The 17537-nt window shown below is 51.3% G+C and overlaps 2 protein-coding genes across 9 annotated transcripts in view; one reads left to right on the top strand and one right to left on the bottom strand.

The window, feature by feature from the left end:
* Nucleotides 1-17537, top strand: part of ASTN2 (astrotactin 2) — a 361171-nt gene that overhangs the window by 237779 nt on the left and 105855 nt on the right. For both annotated transcript variants that reach the window (XM_049832481.1, XM_049832482.1), the window contains one exon: nucleotides 16753-17018. In XM_049832481.1, coding sequence (XP_049688438.1) covers nucleotides 16753-17018 — 266 coding nt within the window. The remainder of the gene's footprint in view (nucleotides 1-16752; nucleotides 17019-17537) is intronic.
* TRIM32 (tripartite motif containing 32) lies at nucleotides 322-8212 on the bottom strand. Of its 7 annotated transcripts, none has more exons than XM_049832491.1 (3): nucleotides 8097-8122; nucleotides 5364-6816; nucleotides 322-5153 (listed from the first exon to the last, which is right to left on the bottom strand). In XM_049832491.1, the coding sequence occupies exons 2-3, from the start codon at nucleotides 5522-5524 to the stop codon at nucleotides 3140-3142; spliced, it is 2175 nt and encodes a 724-aa protein (XP_049688448.1). In that variant the 5' UTR covers nucleotides 5525-6816; nucleotides 8097-8122; the 3' UTR covers nucleotides 322-3139. The 7 variants fall into 7 exon arrangements, with proteins under 7 accessions (XP_049688448.1, XP_049688447.1, XP_049688451.1 ...); XM_049832490.1 differs by lacking the exon at nucleotides 8097-8122 and adding an exon at nucleotides 7134-7750; XM_049832494.1 differs by lacking the exon at nucleotides 5364-6816 and having other exon boundaries at nucleotides 8097-8212.

Here is a 17537-nt window from a genome sequence, read left to right as displayed (position 1 = left end):
AATTTGGACCAGACCTTTAAAACATCAGGTATCAGCTACAGTGAAAAGTAAGATATGGCCCTCGTGGGAGTATCAGTGTGAATTAAGGTACAAAACTCTTGTATTTGTTTATGAGGTGGGTAGGGAATTGTCAGATAAAGTTATATGAGACCTGCCAAGGAGATCAGATTTATCCTCTGCAACCTGACAGCATATAAGGGGTCTCGTAGCCATTGTGTTCCAAAGCCTAATCCTCACTGGCTGTAAAAACTAATCTTTCACCAAAGGGAGGAGATGAAGTGTTTTTAATAAGAAAATGAGCCGTTTGCAATGCGCTTTTAATTGGATCAATTTTTCCTTTATTACACAATCTTTAAAAACCAAACACATACGTATAACCAGACAAGCTCTTTCTCCAGGTAGAGAGCAGAAGCCAAACTATTTCATCACAATCCTTAATTACTCCATTTCATCTCGTTTGGCAGATGATCACAACACTGTGTGGGGGCACCATGGCAAGAAATACAGCTCTGCAAAATCATCTCGCAGTCACTGTAAAGTTTTGTCAGGGGACATGCGTACCCTGGGCGAGGGACAGCAGGTTTTCTCTTTCCCTTTTTTGCCTGAAACCCAAGACTAGAAGAGCTGCAGGCGACACACACCCCCAGGCGCCGATCACAGTGTCCTGGCCCACCAGTGCATCGCAGGGTAGTGTTATTTTTCTTGAATCTCTGAGTGAGAAACAGATGACAGACGCTTTGTTTGAACTGTGTAACCAGGAACAGGCTGGGGTAACCAACTGCTCAGTTTACTGGACCAGCTTTTACATCCCTTCAAGCACTTCAGGAAATGTTATTGCTAGTAGTGTGATGTTTATTGCAAAAAAAATAAATCCATTGGAACAGAAAATGACAGAGGTACATATTATCATAGATAATATTGCTTCAATTATTCAGGTCCACAGTAGCTTCCTGCTTGGAGCAGTTCTTAGAAACAGGAAAAATGTTTAAAAGAGATCAGTAGGAGAGGAACTGCCATTACCATAATACTGGAAAAAATGCCTTGAGTTACAATGTAATTAACTGCAGAAGGGCCCAGTAATAGTCATCATCTCCCAAAAACATACATGCAAGATGAGATTGGCTCCCCAAATTGCTATTACATACTTTAGGTGACTACCCCCTCCCACACCCAAAAAGAGAAGCAGAGAACATAAATAATTACATGCAGGTTGGTAGTCTTGGCAAACACACAGAGCATCTCAGGAGGGAAAGGGGGTTCAGTCCCCTTGGGCTCCCTCAGCACCATCTACCATGCTAGTGTCTTAGTTCCCGCTGCCTTCTCCGCAAGCTTTTTTCTAGCAAATTATAGCAAAAGAAATAGGAAGTTGCCCTGATGGAGGGGCACCTCCATCACACAGCTGGGTGTTTGTTGTGTTGGCCCTCTTCAGTGCTTTGGCTGAGCAGAACAGGGAGAGAAAAAAAAAAAACAAAATCCCACCAAAATCTGCTCCCAGCGCTTCTTCTGCAAACCCTGTAACTGCCAAACAACTGGCTGGAGCAGCAGTGGCTCTGAAGCCTATTTTACTCTGCTGTTTCGCTAGGGGAAAGTATATGGGAACTGAAAAAACCCATCACCTGTTGCATACATGTTGTAGCACAAGTAGCAAACAATTTGCTGTAGCACGGCAGCCACCATAAAATCAGCTTTTATATTGTCTGTCGTGCCCCCAAATTTGCAACTACGTTGTTGATAGCAACAAATAAATGCACTGCAGTATAACTATTATCTGTGGCAGATTAACATGCTACCACTGTGCCCTATTTAAATGCATCTTTCCTTCAATAAACTATTCTAGGCAAGCAGCACCACACTGAGGTACGCATTTATCAGCCAGGAGAGTAGCACTGTGGGGGCCTTGGTTCACACAGCTGCAGTTTTGTGCTTCATTTGGCCCAAAGCCGTGATGAACATGAACTCTGGTGCCTGCTGGTGCCATAAAAAAAAAATCTGAGGAATGTGGTGTTTTGCTGTGCAAGGGAAAAAAGACAATGCACCAATGGATGTGGTTCCAAGTATTAAAAAATAAAAGCAAAACAGTCCCCCCCATCCTCATCTCAGCAGTGAGTAGCTTGCACATAAAAAGTACAGATGAGTGGAAACCTATTGCTAAATGCAATGGTCTGGAATGCAGAATAGTGAAGTGCAGGTGAACATACAATATGTTGCATTTAATCTCATTTACTACAATCTCCCAGTCTTACTCCCCCAGCCCTTCCCCCCTCCCCATGAAGCTTTAGATACCAGATATACCTTCCAAAGACAGTTTCCAGGATGCATTTAATAATAAAACAGTAAATATCAACCATAGGTTTCCCCTCTTTTTTTTTCCTCCAGCCCCCTCCCTTTTTACCCCCTTCTACCTAGCAGAACTCTTAGTAGTGATAAAAGCCCTGCTGCCATCAGAGGGCAGTTTTCTGGCTCAGCTCGGTCTCCCATGATTGCACAGTACTCACTTCACATTGAACAGACATGGTTCACAAATGGCACGACAGGGGCGATCTCCTGAATACCAGAAAAACGGAGAGAGAAAACCCTCCCTCTTCAGTTTGAAAGTAAGGCTCCATCTCCACACAGTTTAAGAGGGCTATTTCATTTTATGCAGTGCTGCAATCAGAAACTGCTTTCTCCAGTAGTTGCCCAGACAACTGCTACCCAGTTCCTTGCGAGTACCACAGTGAGAAGAGGATTGCCTCTCTAGTCCTCTAAGGGAAGGTGATTTAGAGCAGTCAGTCAGTGTTTATGGCACAAAGAAAGATACAATGGTTGAAGCTGGAAGTGTAGGAGATGTGGCAAAAGGAGGTGAAAAGGTTTATGGAGTGACCAGTCATTTATCAAGGAACCAATACTCCAGAAGGATGGATCCTTTCCCTCACGCTTGTTCTTTTTTTATTGTATGGATTTTATATAAAGAAGAAAAAGCAGATCACCACCATGTAAGCTATTTTGTTTCTAAACACAAAACATGACGGCCTTCTGTGCCAAACCCCCTTCAGTTATGGCACAATCTCCCTGAACGCTTCACAGCGGTTCCCATCAGACTGCAATGAGGCTGGACGGATCTCTGCTGCCAAAAGGGGCTTTACCTAGAGATGTGCCTTTAAGGGGTGGAATATCTTCTCAGATGGTAACTGTAGATCTTAATGCAATGATCCCAACAGTCCAGCACCAGCAGCTGCCCTTTGGGAGTAATGGCGATACCGACAGGACAGGTGAGTCCTTCCCGGATTAAGATATTATAGCCGCCTCCTTTAGGAAAATGCAGGATTTCTTTACGGCTGCTGTCAGCAACAATGAGGTCTCCCCTGGCATCAACACACATCCCAGCAATGCACCTGAAATCCTCATTCTCAGAGAAGAAGTGGCTAATCTGGCGTCCCAGCTGCCCATCTGGGCCGACGGAGCCAATTGAAAAGCCGCCTTCTAAATGGTGTTCATACTGCCGGTTTTCCAGGTTAAGCCCCAGCCCCTGAGTAAAGTATATGGTCCCTTCAGCATCGCAGGTGACGAACTTTGGGCGCACTGCGCTACATAAGCAACTGTACTTCACTACCCCCACGCCACGGTCCACTGTGAAACACCAGAGTTTCCCTCCTTCCACGTCAGTCACTACAAACTGCCCAGAAGGCAGGGCAGCGATGCCCCAGGGTTTGCTTAGCTGGCTCCGGTGACACGCCACGCAATGGCCATCCATGGTGTAGACCTTGACAGAGTTATCGTAGCTGTCAGTCACACCTATCAGGCCATGGCAGTTCATGGTGACAGAAAGGGGAGTCAAATTGGGCAAGTCTGCTCCAAGGAAGCTCAATACGAAACTATCAATTCCGCTGGGGCTCCGGCGAATCTCCTTCAGAAAGCCCTTGCGGGTAAAAACCTGGATTCGGAAATTGCCTCGGTCTGCCACAAGCACCTCACCTTGCAGGGTGACATGTAGGCTGACAGGGAGATTAAACATCCCTGGCAGGCTGCCCTTGGAGCCCATTTTCTTGATGAAGTGACACTGCTGGATGCTCGTGGCTGCTTCAGGCATCCTTGGCTTGGCTGGTGAGGAATTCGGTGTGCAGCTGGCCTCTTCTTGCACCAAGTCAGGCTCCCTAAATGATGCCGATGAGGATGCTGCAGATTCCATGAGCGATTCCTCCATGTTAACGGTCCGGGGTTTCTTCACCACTTGCCCAATCTGCAGTGGCCCCACGTGGCTCACCTTAAGGAGTTCAACCTCTTGAAGAGTCAGTTCCCTTGGGAGACTGTTTGTCAGTTCTGGTTCTTCCTCATCTGCTGCCTCCTCCAAGAGAGCTATATCTCCCAGCTTTATTTTGGCAAGGAAATAGTCACAGCGAGACATTATCTGCACTTCCGCTAAGTTCAGCAGATAAGCTTGCTCCTCCATTACCTGATTATTTACCTTCTCCACTTCAGACAAAGAGGTGGTGAAAAACTTGCGTGACCTGGCCAGTTCTTCCTGTATCTTGCGCTCTTCTTTGCTGTAATCCTGCAGAACTGCTTTGTATCTAGATTGCAGGTCTCTCGAAACACCCTCCAGAGATGCTTTTCTTTTCTGCAGATCACCCATAAGCTCCCGAAGTCTGGCAAGCCTCGTCCCAAATTCTCTCCTACGCTCTTCAGCAGCCTCTTTGATAGCAATGACTCTATGTCCTTGGGGCATGTGTGATGTCTCCTTGCATGGCTCACATAAAACCAAGCTACAGCTCTTGCAAAAGTGTCTTGGCAACCTTCTCCCACAGACCTTGCACATGAGAAGACCCACCACTTCCCCCAGTCCAGCGGTGTCTATGATCTTCAGCACAGTAAGATTGTCAGTCAGCTGAGCTAAGCTTGTGATCCGCGTGATTTTGCTGCAAAAGGGGCACCGTATCCCATTAATGCTGTTTGCTAGGAGTTTCTCTAAGCATTGTTTGCAGATGGTGTGCCCGCAGTGTAAGAGCTTGGGTCTCAGGTGCTCCTCAGTGAAGGATTCCATGCAAATGGGGCACTCCAGGACCTCTCGGAGTGCATCTGAGTTGAGATGAGGGGCAGCAGCAGCCATGGTTTTCGAAGGCAGTTTTAGCTGGTGCAAAGTCTTGTACTCGCATCTATTCCAAGGTGCTCTGATTCTGTCCAGAAAGAAAAAAGGAAACGTGATTTATGTCATCAACAGCAGTTACATATACATGCAATTTATTTCTGATTTATCACCCAACCCTAGAAAAAAAGAAGCCCAGTTAGCTTTTTCACGTTTGGAAAGGATGGATTAGTCATAGCTAATCTCAGAGTGGGCAAATTCCAAAACTAACTTGCAGCTCCTACTGCGATGAATTACTCACTTGCAAAATTTATAAGTAGAACTGAAAGAAGTGTAATGGCAGCAATAAGGAAGCCCAATAGATATTGATGACTGAATCATCTCCTCGTGGTGCCCATCTCCCGCTGCCAAGCCTCCGAGTTTACATAATTTACTGAAATCCAGGGAGATTAAACCAAGCATTCAAAATGTTGCGCATCAAAAGAGGAACCAGATGGTGCAATGCTTTAGGACATTAATATATCACCTCTGGAGACCTGCATTCAGATGTGACATCAGATACGAACGAAATAAATGTGGTTGGTTTACTCTGCTTTTCTAGATAGCCAAAATAAATTTTCGAGGTTTCATACGTTTGCCAGAAAGTGAAACTAGAAGGAATGATTTGTCAGCTTCCACTCGTTCTGAGAATGACTGCACACAGCGAAAACACAGACTGAAGATTTTATGCCAGTGTATTTCATTAACCTCTGCCATGCTGCATCATGCTTCAGCATGCAAATTAAACACAGCTCGACACAGCAGTGTTCTAGCAGGTATTAGCAATAAAGGAGTTAACAGACAACTCCAAACATTCATTAATATATACTACAAGTGTTCACTATTAGTTCTTGAATTTAGCTTAATTGCATATAATTTCTCCTTATTTTACAATCTCTCAGCGTTGACCTCATTCTTGTATTCTGGTTCAGTTTTATACCACTCTGGTTGCCGTTCAGCTTCAATCCAGGTTTCTCCATCCTCACATCCCTCACAGCAGGGAGCAGATCCCAGCAGCTCTCTTGCTAAAGCAGCCATCCATTCAAAAGGAACAGAACAGGGTTCACATCATTAAGTTATTATTCAGTAGACTGGGTTTCAATACCTTTGCTATCGCATTGCTTAGCCATTAAAAGAAATGGGGAAGAAAACATTTCTTCTAGGGGGAGAGGAGGAGAAGGAAGTAGTTAGTCTTTAAAATGAAGAGACAGTCACAGAGGGATGGGAACAGACAGCTTTTTCTGAATAATGGCTGCAGGCATGCAGCACTTTTGCTTCCCCGCTGGGTTTGCCTGCTTCATCCTTGGGAGCATTTCAGACAGAAAGGTTCAGTGTATTTCAGTTTACCATTTGCTCAAGCGGAAGAAGACAACTGCCATGAAGAAAAGTTCTTTATGTTCATCCAGAGAAGGAAAAAAAAAAATAATTTTAATTCATCAGCTGTAGTTCACAGTCCTTTAAAGCCCGCATTTCAGGAAGGGATTCAGTGGCATAGCAGAATCTCCCAAGTGCCAAGCTTGGATCTGATCCTTGGCTCGACGGTGGCATGATGAGCATCACAGCCCCAGCACCTGGGGAGCAGGAGCACTCTAGGCGCTCGCTGCCGCTAGCACCGAATATACTTCCCTTTCATTCTTAGCGTGCATCTCAGCCAGGGGAGCAGAAGCCTGGGCACTGGCATGTAGATCAGGATCTTCCTCTGAGGGATGAAAAATCTGTATTTTAAAACAATTTTTAAAAATGAAACACAGGATACCAGATGCATTATTCTTATTTTCCTTGGAAATACATCAGAAGGCTTGGTTAGGGAAGGCTGGGGGAGCAGCACAGACACCAGATACACCCGAAAGTTACATAAAAAGCCACTTTTAAAACAAGTATTTTCATTAAAGAACAATGACAGTGAGAGTTTTGTTTAGTTTGAAGTTAGGTTCGGTTTTTAGAAAGATGATTTGTATGACATTCTTTTCATCTATGATCCCCTTTCATCAGAGTACCAGCATGCGCCTTAGTAACGTGAAATTATTTTTACCGCTGCACTTTTATCTTTATCTTGCACTCAGCCGTGCCTTCGTGGAAGTTTCCTTAACCGCGAGTTGTTCTTGCGTATCAGTCCCTCCCAAGCCAGTTGCTCTGACGCGGAGCAGGGTATTAGAGAAGGCCTCAGCTGAGGATCAAGCTATAAAACTCTGTAAACGATGCGAGTTTGGTTTCCTTATATTCAAAACATGTTCCTGCCATAGTTTCTCTTGCCACTCTGTTGTTTTTAGTTAGGATGTGCGGCGAGACAACTAGTTTTACTTGTAATTCATAGCTTGTCTCATTAGCAAGTTAAAATGATAGGCTAAAGCTCGCCAAAATTTGACCCCTTCCTCCAGCGTTCACGACGGTGTTTGAGCGCAGGCTACGAAGCCGCCGCCACCCCCACGCGCGGGTTTTGGGGTTTGTTTTTTTGCCGAAAGCCGATGCCTGCAGCGTCTCTGGCTCGCAGCAGCGCCCACGCACCGCGGCAGTTCGGTGTCGTTGGCGGAACCGGGGGCGGGAGGCAGCCCGCGGGCTCTCGGCGGGGAGACAGGCGGCTTTAAGGGCCGCGCCGACGGGCACGACGCTCGGTTCGGTCCAAAAGGCCGCTCGAATCGCAGGACGAGGCCCCCCCCCCATCCTGCGTCCCCCCCCCCACCCTCCGCCTCCGCGGCCGAGCAGGTGTCCGGGCGCGGCCCGGGCCGGCCGCGGCCTGAGGGGGCTCGGCGGGGCGGAGCCAGCCCGCCGCGGGGGCTCTCACCGGCGGGGAGCGCCCGTCCCCCGGAGGCGCGGCGCGGCCCGGCGGAGGTCCAGGCGGGGCTGCCCGGCCCGGCCCGGCCCGGCCGCCCCCTCCCCAGCCCGCCGGGGCCGGGCACGGGGCCCGCGGCCTGTGGGGCCGGGGAGGGGGAGGGGGTCCGTCCCGCCCGCCCGCCGCCGCCCCGCGCCCGCGCGCGGGGCCCGGCGCGCTCCCTACCTGCCCGCCGCTCCCGGGACGCGCGCCGCTCCCCGGCGTGCCCCGCGCCGCCGCCGCCGCGCCGGTGTGACGTGTGCGCCGGGACGCGGAGCGGGGCATGCCGGGAGATGGAGTCCCGGGAGGCGGCCTGGGGCCCGGGCAGGGACAGGAGGAGAGGCTTCGGGGGCCGGGGTCGGTCCCGGTCCCGTCCGCCGGGCAGGAAGATCGGCGAGGGCAGGCGGTGGGCCCGCAGGGCGGTCCCGGGCCTGCGGCAGCCGGGGACTGGAGCAGGGACCTGCCCGCACGGGGAGCTCGCTGGCCGGTCGGGCTCCGTCCTCCGCGGTGGTGCTGTCGAGTAAAGTTAAAAGGAAAAAAAAGGAAACGGAAACATGGTTTCTTTCTTTCTTTCTTCTGTTTTGTTTCATTACATGAGGTTTTGGCACCCGCGGGTCGGCCCGTGCCCTTGCCTGGTTAAGGCCGGCCTGGGGCTGGAGCAGCCCTTTCCCGTTCCCCTTCCTCTTCCCCTTCCCCTTCCCCTTCCTTTTCCCTTTCTCCTTTTCCTTCCGCTTCCCATTCCCCTTCCCCCTGCCCTCCCCTCTGACGGGGTCCTGCGCCTGTGTCGGGGTTTGCGTCGCCTATCGAAAATTTCTTTCATAAACTGCATTGGAGCAGCCTGTGGACTCCCAGGACAAAAAGGACTATTTTTAGGTAGAGCATAGCAAATGTAATCAGTTGATTGGGTGATGCGCATAAATACTGTCCGTGAATAGACAGGCAGCTGCAGTTGCTGTGCGAGGACTTGCTCAGGGCACGTCCTGGTTGACATTAATTCCCTCCCCACAGCGGCCTCCGTTCTGGCACCGGTGGCCGGCGGTCAGTCGGTGCGGCTGCCGTGGCACAGGCGGGAAGTCGTCGGTTCCTGGGAATCGAGCAGTTACAGGGTTTGCCTTCGATCAGGGGAGAGCTTGCGTTGCCCGATCACTCGACTCATCTGCTCATGCCTGGGAGGTAGTAAAGGATGGCATCTCCATTACACCCAGGCAGGGCTAATGACCAGAGTCATTAATCATAGAATCAGTCATTTCCCTCCTGCCTCGTCCCTCGTCCTCCTTGTCCCTCCAGCCTTTCTTTCTGACCTCTCCCCCTGTCAGGCTCTCCCGGTAGCCGGAGGCAGGGGTTTAGCCGCTGGACCGTGGCTCTGCTCTGCCCTCGTGTTTCTTGGTGTCGAGCTGGTGCAAGGGCCGTCGGTAACGCGGGTCCCAGTTCCAGCCCGGCTTTGGCTCGGCCATCATGAGACTGCTTTAAAGATGGCAGAGAAACGAGTTTTACCGTGTCCTCGTGGGGCTGCACAGCAGATCAGGAAATGTCTGGGCTTGGGGCTTCGTCTGTGGGAGCAGGTAGAAGCCCACCCTGGGCAGGCAGGTCCCAGGGAACCATGTCCTTCACACGCCAGCAGTGCCGTGGCTCCGGTGCTGCCGGCAGCACTGCAGATCCCAGCAGCATCCAGGCAGTGTCCCAGGGTGGTCTGGCAGATTTTGTGAGGGCACCCACACCTGAAAGTGAATAGTGTGAGGAAAAAATAATGGTAGGAATATGGAAATAAGCTTTTAATGCATCCTGGGGAGAAAACAAAGGACTCTCTGTATTTGGTTAGAGGTGATAACGATGAGCCGATGATGTTACCCAGCATGTCGGAGTATGGGGACCCTGTGCCATGATGAGGACAGATGGGGAAGCTGTTCAGCCTGGGACCCCAGTCACCCTGACCCCCTGGCAGGGTGGCATGTCCCAAGGGGCCTCCCCATGCTGGTAGCCAGCCAGCCAGCCAGCAGGGCCTGGTAAATCTCAGACATCCCATAGAAAATGGGTGTGTGGTTGCACTGGAGCAAGGAGAGAGCCAGCTGCTGATACGAGTCTTACGCAGCAGCCCGTAGGGGGGCAGCAGCAGCGATTTGGGGGGTCATGGAAACGTCCTTGCGGGGCCATAGTGGCTCAGAGGCAGGGGGGCGAGCACTGAGATGCTGCCAGGGGTCGGATGAGCAGGGCAGGGCTTTGGTGGCTCTTCCTGGGGGCCAGTGCAAGCAGCGGGGTGGCAGTGGGGACCATGCAGGGCTCTGCACAGTTAGTTGCTTTGATAAAGCGAGCTCACTGGTGATGCCTGCACCGTCCCCTTTTATAGAGGTTTATCAGTGGTCTCTCTAAAACCTCTCTTGGCTTTTTTTCTTAATACCACAGGCTTGCAAGTCTGTAAATATCTCATCTGAAGCTGAGGTTATCGGAGAGTCTGCCTGTCCGACCTGTGGGCAGAGGAGATGGTCTGCCTCCGGATTCTCCCTGCCAGTACCTTCGGGATCAGCCCGAGGGCAGGGAGGCTCCCACGGCCAGGCGGGGGTCACGCGTGGCGCTGAGCCACAAGCACCGCGGTGCGGCACTCTGGCCACTTCTTGCAGTTGGGTGTCGGGGCACTGAGAATCCGCAGGGTTCTGTGTTTAATTGAGTTAATCGGCTGGGAGCAGCGGTCAGAGCATCAGCAGGGAGAGGGGGGTTTGCAGAGGGAGGCTGCCGGGGGGGCAGAGGCAGGCACGTAGCTGGCAGCGTGGGGACATCACGAGGGCAGAAAAGGGGTCACAAACCATCCCGTTCAGGAGATCGTCGTGTGTTGGCGCTCGGTGATGTTACGCATTTGGGTTGCCGGACTCGTCTTTCCGAGGCGTGGGTCTCCCCGAAGGATGAGTCCCCGGGGGTCCCTGCGGAGGGGCTGTGGGGTGACAGCGACAGAGCGAGCGGTGCGGGATCCCCGGCCCGAGAGCCATCCTGCCGCGGTGCCACGAGAGGGCAGCAGGTCCTCACGGACCGCGGCGGCCACAACTGCCCCACAGCCACGCCGTGGCAGGGCCCCACGCCGCCCCTCCAGCTGCTCCGAGGTGGGGGGGGGGGCTCAGCAGACGTGTCCCACGGGCGTGCGCCTGCGGTTGCTTGCAAGCCCCTGCCTGCACGCTGCGGGGGTCTGCGCTCGCATGCCACGTCCCTCCCGGCCAGGCTGTAGTCGTGCCTTCGTCCCGGCTTCCCACGCGGAATGCCACGCCGTGGGATGGCTGCGTTCCCCAAAAGACAAGTAGCGGATCCTAGGTGAGCCCTACCTTGCCCCAGCCCACGCGTGAGCCCCGGGGGCGCGGGCGTTGCTGGCTGCTTGGTGGTTTGGCACAGCCTGGGCAGCAGCAGGGGCTGGTACCGTGCTTCTTGCACGCATGAACGCGCATGACAGAGGGGCACGGCTGGCTCCTGCGGACACTGCGCCTACACCTTCGTCGCAGCCCAAGCAACGTTTACCCATCACTAACAGTGGGCAGCATTAAATCTGTCCGGGCTCTTCATAGACCCGGTGGTTACTGCACTGGCAATATCTCACTGCAAGAGAAATTCCCAGGCAAACACACCTATTGATTTTCTTTCTAACTCCCTTTCAGTGGATTTGCCAACAAAAGGGGTATTATTGCACCAGGTAATAAATGGGCAGCCTGTGCCAGCAGGTGTGTATTAGCTGTAAATCCCCACTGCCCTACCCGTGGTGGCACTAGCTCTGTCCAGCCGGAGTGTGGTGTAAAGGGGAGGTGAACCAGAATTACCTCTTCCTTGCGTGAAATCAAAACCCAGGTCCTAAATCAGGCCCAGCTGAGCAGCCTGTTGGTGTCGGTGGGGTTAACCTGCTGAGCCTGGAGGAATCCCTACCTGGGTCTGTTCCTGACATTCCCTCTACGGCTTCAGCTGGAGAGCCTTCTCCTCTCCTTGTTCCAAGCATTTCTGCTGTTGAAGAGCTACCACATCCTACCCCTGATGTGCTGCATTCTTGTGGTAAGTGGAGTGATTCCCAGTTTTGGAATGACTTGGGATCTTTTGGAAGAGGTGCTGTACAAAATGCTGGACCACTAGCAAACCCATCGTCTCCCGGGAGCTCTCAAGACAAAACAGCACTCCAATACAAAAGAATTAGGTATTATGCTTTTGTTATTGTTACAGTCGTGGTGTTATCATGCTTCCCTCTTGTCCAAGCACTAGGAGGTGCTGCTGGTAATGCTGGAAGCATTCCCCCACATCTGCAACTGCTGCATCCCGAGCAGGGACCCCTGCACGCTGTGCAGGCAGTCACCTCGTGCTGTGGGGTTATTAAATCCTGGTGGAGCACAGAGACAGAGCCAGGCACCCTGACAGGCGAGCGGTACCTCTGCACACTCTGTGCTGCTCATCCTCCCTTTCTTACGCAAGGCTTGACGCTTGGCGGAAGGCTGTTATTTTATTTGTTTTGTTATGTTGTTGGATTTTTTTTTTAAATACATATTTCAGACAAACAAACAAACTAATAACTCCCACAAGTTGCCGTGATGCGTCAACCACATCCGCGGCGCTGTGCTTCCAAACAGATGTTGCCAGGATTCAACTGAGCCGCCAACAGCGTTAGCGAAAGCATGTTCAGATGCAAGGGCTGATAAGGAATCCCTCTATCGCTGCTGCTGCGCTGCAGCCCCTGCAGCCAAGCCTCATCCTTCTGCCAGAACAGGACGTTTGGAGCACCCTAGCAGCGGTCACCTGCAAAGCCCTTCCCTAGGAGTGAAGCAGAGGCTTTGCAAGAACAATCTGAGTGCCCTGGGAGATTCTCCAGTTCTGCACGGGGGTCGTGCAATGTGGACCTGAATGCTATAGCTGGGTTTACTTGCTCTGGACTGGACCCACCTTGCAGTGAAGACAACAGGAGCATTTCTGTTGGCTTCACTGGCAGCTGGAGATGGCATTGCAATGGTATGTTGCAGGGTCTGGTTCTGATTCTCTCCAATCCAACGGCAAACGCTTCCTTTGACTTCATCAGGAATAGGGTTGGGCCGCCCGTATTTTTGTTCAAGAAGCCAGTCAGCTGGGCCTCAGCACTGACGAACGCTGTACAGCAACTAGGTAATAAAAGCCAGACCGAGCCTCCAGGAATATGCGGGGTTTCTCCAGTTCACTGTCGGGTTTGCTGTGGGGAGAGCAGGCTGGCCCCCGAGCCCCCTCCTTGCATGCAGGCAGCTGAGCAGATAACCGAAACTCATCTCAGGCATAGGAGAGAGGGAGGGAAACAGAGGGACCTCGATTCCTTCTCCCTGGGCTACAGTTGCAATGGCAGGTCCAGGAACAAAGGAGTGTGTTTGGGGGGGAAATACCTCCCAGATCAGAATAACTCCTCTGTGAGATGCCATGAGTTGTGGATGGGAAGAGAAAGAAGCACAGTCTCCGTCAAGGCAATCGCCAGCTTTCTAGGGATGAGGCACCTGGAGCTGATGCTTCCCACCCCCTGAGCAAGCAGATGAGGAGCAGCAGTTCCTCCTTGCTGCCTCTCCCTGGCTCTGGAGGAGCTGGCTCACAAGCAGGGTGTGCAGCTGGCACTCTCAGGTTTTAATAGCAGAAACGGGGTGATTATTTTGTTAGGACTGTGTTTAGGCCCCCAAAGCTTGTTCCACAAAAGCTACTAGGAATTGCTATCCAGTGCTGATGACTTCCAAGTGCTTGTCTGGATGAGAGCTGGCAATTTGGCAGCGAAGCCCGTCTCCCTCTGCTGAGCCACGTCCTATTTCATTTTCCTTCTTTGGAGTTGTACCCAGAGCCTTTTCAGTACAAGGGAACACCGTGGATCCTTTGCCAGCACGCTGAACCAGTAAGCTCGGCTAGAGTAACCCCTTACATCCCCAGGAAGTCAGTCTGCAAAGCAATCCTTTTCCCCAAAGTGACTGGGGCTTCAGCTGTTATAAAGAGGATTAAATGCAGACAGCCGTTTCCACCTTACCTATGAAGTCTGCTCTGCTGGCAAGTCTACCATGAGTCACCAGGCTCCGTGGTTAATCTTCTGTGGCTGAGTGCGTGGCTGCTATGGAAGTGGAGCTGCGCTACTCACACAGTTTTCTATCTTACTTTATTTGCAGACCTCTACGCTTTCCCCTGTGCAGCTCCATGTGATGACTGCTGCTCCTGAAATGGCTTTGCTCCATCTGGGTTTCCTTCAGGAGAAAGGGGGAACCCTCACTTTCATGCCAGTCCCTTTGGAGAGCTCTTGAAACCACCACCCCCAGCTACAGTGCCCTTTCCTGGGAGCGATGGGCAAAGAAGGTGGTGGGTGGTACAGGATGTGTTGGACAAGCTCACGTTCATTTTCTTTACTTGTGAAAGGGTCTGTGTTGTCAGGCTGAATGCTGAAGGACACCTCTCCATGTCTAACCCACCATTTGCAGGGAATCCTTCCCCACAGTGACGTGTCTGGTAGAGCACCGCTGCACAGAGCTTCATCTGTATTCCCGAACAGGGCAGCTAATGCAAACACTTGAATCTAAGCTCTTACAGCTGCATCAGTCAGGGGTGTCCCTCATCATGGGGCAATGCAGGGAGACCGGACAGTCTCCTGCAGCAGGGAATTCTTGCTCAGAGATTTGTTTTGCTCCTTACTTGTCTCGGCTTGCTCCTTGCAAACACAGACTGTAACTGAGGAGGACCAAGGGAGGTTGTTCTTCCTGCTTATTCATTCTGCTCCTTACCGTTTGTTTGTACTCAAAGAACAACTGGGCACTGTGTGCACGTGCATCGTGTGCCCTGTGCTTGAACACAGAGAGGATGGGTGACATGGAGGAAGAAGCACAGAGCAGATAGCTTGGAATGGAGCCTCCAACGAGGCATTTCCCGAGCAGTGCTCTAGCAGCTGGACCATGCTGCCCATCCAGCCTGGGCTGTCTCCAGGTCTTCTTGCAGGTGTTGGTGTAAGCCTATATATGCGATTTGAACAATGATTTTCAGAAAGCCTTTTAGAATGGCTTGAAACTGTGTGCTACATCTTCAGACAAACCTTAGCTAAGCTTAGGCTAAGCTATAAGCCTGTGTTAAGGACACATTCAGACATTTAATGCTAGCGATCTATAATTCTTAGCTATCAAGCCAATAATTCAGGAAGGGAGGTTTGATATCCTATTGCCAATCATGAGGTAACTGATCCACTTTCTTTTCAGCAATATGTTCGTGCTCTCCCTTAAAGCATGGCTCCAAAACTTCCTTCCCTGTGGAGGATCTCTGAGATCACTGCTTCAGCTCTGGTGAAGAAGCTTTGCAGCCCAGAAGTGTCATTGTCATCTCTTTCTTTCTCTTCTACATGTAGTTTAGCAGCAATGTTAAAAAAAAAAAAGTTACTTTTATCCAGAAGCGAGAAGAGGCTCCTAGTATCACCTTGTAGCTTCCCTGTTTCTGAGCCACCCAGTTTATCATGGCTTCATGGCTTTCCCTTACAAGGCTTGAAATTGCCTGGAGCTGCTCTTCTAGAAAATAATCTCTCCAAGAACCAGCTCCAACTCTCATTTTCCATGTCTGTGTACACCAGTGCCTCACTAGACATTGAGACATCTCCTCACAGCCTTGTTTTAATTTATCTTAGCAACTGCCCCCCTTTTATTCTACTGAAAGACGGGTTGGTTGGAATTTGCTCATTCTTCCCATGACAGCTTTGATCCTGCACACAGAAGTGTTGCCTGACAGCCAGACAGCAGGGAAGGGCTGGCCCTAGCCTGGAGGGCCTCGGGAGTCATGAATGAATGCTGTGTTTACTTGTATTTCTAATTGACTGGTGCCTTGCCAGATCAGCTTCATGTCACTGCAAGCTGAGGGCATTGAGACAATCCTTGTTCCTCTACAGCTCCTTCTTGGGACTGGGAAGTTGTTGCTGGAGTCAACAGCCATCCAGCTCATGGTCTTGGGAGCCTCATTTGGGCACAGGATGGAGAAAGGCTTTTCTTCTGTTGGTCTATCGCCAGGTTATGAAATTTGGGCCTGCCTTCTTGGATCAACCCAAGACGAGTGTCTATAGATAAAGAATTTAAATAGAAGCACACAGAACAAAGATGGGAGTCCTGTCTCCTTTGCTTAGGGTTATCACCAGGTGCGATACTTTCCTTGTCCTTAGTGAGCATTTGGACCAAGGCAGAAGAAAGTAAGGCTCTCCAGGTCTATCGCCATGTGATTAAGACCACCAGGAAGTTTCACAATGGGTTTCAAAGGCCTGAATATTTCCTGAAAGCAGAGTGTTGACAGTTTGGTTTTGGTAACACCTCCATCTATTCCTTGCACAGTGAATTTGTTCTGATACCCACTTACCCCCTCTGCCAAGGGGCTTCATCCCACAATGTAGTCTCTTTGCAGCCTCCTTTGGGTCCGTCTCAGTGCCCTGGATAATGTGTCACCCAAAAGAGAGAGCTAAGAACCACAGGGACTAGAGAGGGCTGCCATTGGGGCAGGGGTGAGAGCACCCAGCTCTTAGACCTGGTCCCTTTGGAGAGGTTTCTCTTTGGTGGGGAAAACATACTTGGGAGGTTTTGTTTCATTTTGAAGTGCAGAAAGTGAATAGGCAAGTTACAAAAAAAGGAGGAGAATACTGTCAGTTCTGTCACTCTAGAAGTGCTTGTCTGGAAATGCTCACACTTTCTACCCAGTCCCAAGCAGTGACCTTCAAGTCCTGTTTTAATCCTTCTCTCCTTGACCTTTCTGGTTTCCTGCTCCCACCTGGCCTTCACCTTCAGCAGCTGCATTTATCCTCGCTGTGGCAAAGTTTGGGTTTGGGAAGATGACCGTGCTGAGATTTATTTAATGTTGTTTGGTTTCTTCCCTCTCCCTAAACCAGAAACAACTGAGCTTGGGAACAAGAAGGAGTTGAAATCCATGCCCTTCATCACCTATCTCTCAGGCCTGCTGACAGCACAGATGCTGTCTGATGACCACCTCATCTCAGGTGTGGAGATTCACTGCGAGGAGAAAGGGCGCTGCCCATCTACTTGCCATTTGTGCCGGCGCCCCGGCAAGGAGCAGCTCAGCCCTACACCGGTTCTGCTGGAGATCAACCGAGTGGTGCCTCTGTACGCTCTGATCCAAGACAACGATACCAGGGAGGTGAGTGAGCCGGTGACGGACCAGCTCCACCACTATGATCCTTCCTTAGTCACCTCTCAAGTCTTCCTTCCTCAGTCTCTGCATACATGCTGGGTTCCCCAGAGCGAGGCAGTGTTTTCGTGTGTGTGTTTGGTGGGGAACACTTCAGGATGGTGTCAGCAATGGAGCTGGCAGATCCTGCTGCCCGCCACCTACGGCCCTCGCAGACCTGTGTCTCCCTGCCTACAAGTACGTTGAAGGCAATGCTGTAAGCAGCCGGGGCCACAGTCATTCCTGGTGTCCACCCCCAGCAGACACTGGTGTGCAGGATGTGTCCTGCGTAGGGGTCTTAGGAGCCAGGCATCAGATCAGTCTTATGCTCCTGGCCCTGAGATCTCAGCTGTAGGTGTGCAAGAGGTGGCCAAAGCCCTGCAGGGCTCCAGCGTGGCAGGGTGCAGAGGGAGGGAATAACCAGCCCCTTGGGACAGTTCCGCAGCCACAGGAGGTCACTGTTACTCCAGGAGGGACCAGCCAAGCTGG

This window comes from Accipiter gentilis, chromosome 29 (assembly GCF_929443795.1).
Source record: "Accipiter gentilis chromosome 29, bAccGen1.1, whole genome shotgun sequence".
Classification (NCBI taxonomy): Eukaryota; Metazoa; Chordata; class Aves; order Accipitriformes; family Accipitridae; genus Astur; species Astur gentilis.
The sequence above is the reverse complement of the archived record's forward strand: the minus strand, read 5'-3'. Positions and strand labels throughout refer to the sequence as shown.

Bases quoted from the DNA above. Each gene is read 5' to 3' on its own strand.
- TRIM32 (XM_049832491.1), bottom strand. From the start codon at position 5,524: ATGCTTGGTTTAATCTCCCTGGATTTCAGTAAATTATGTAAACTCGGA. The intron at 5,154-5,363 runs GTGAGTAATTCA...CTTTCTGGACAG, and splicing joins TCTACTTATAAATTTTGCAA to AATCAGAGCACCTTGGAATA.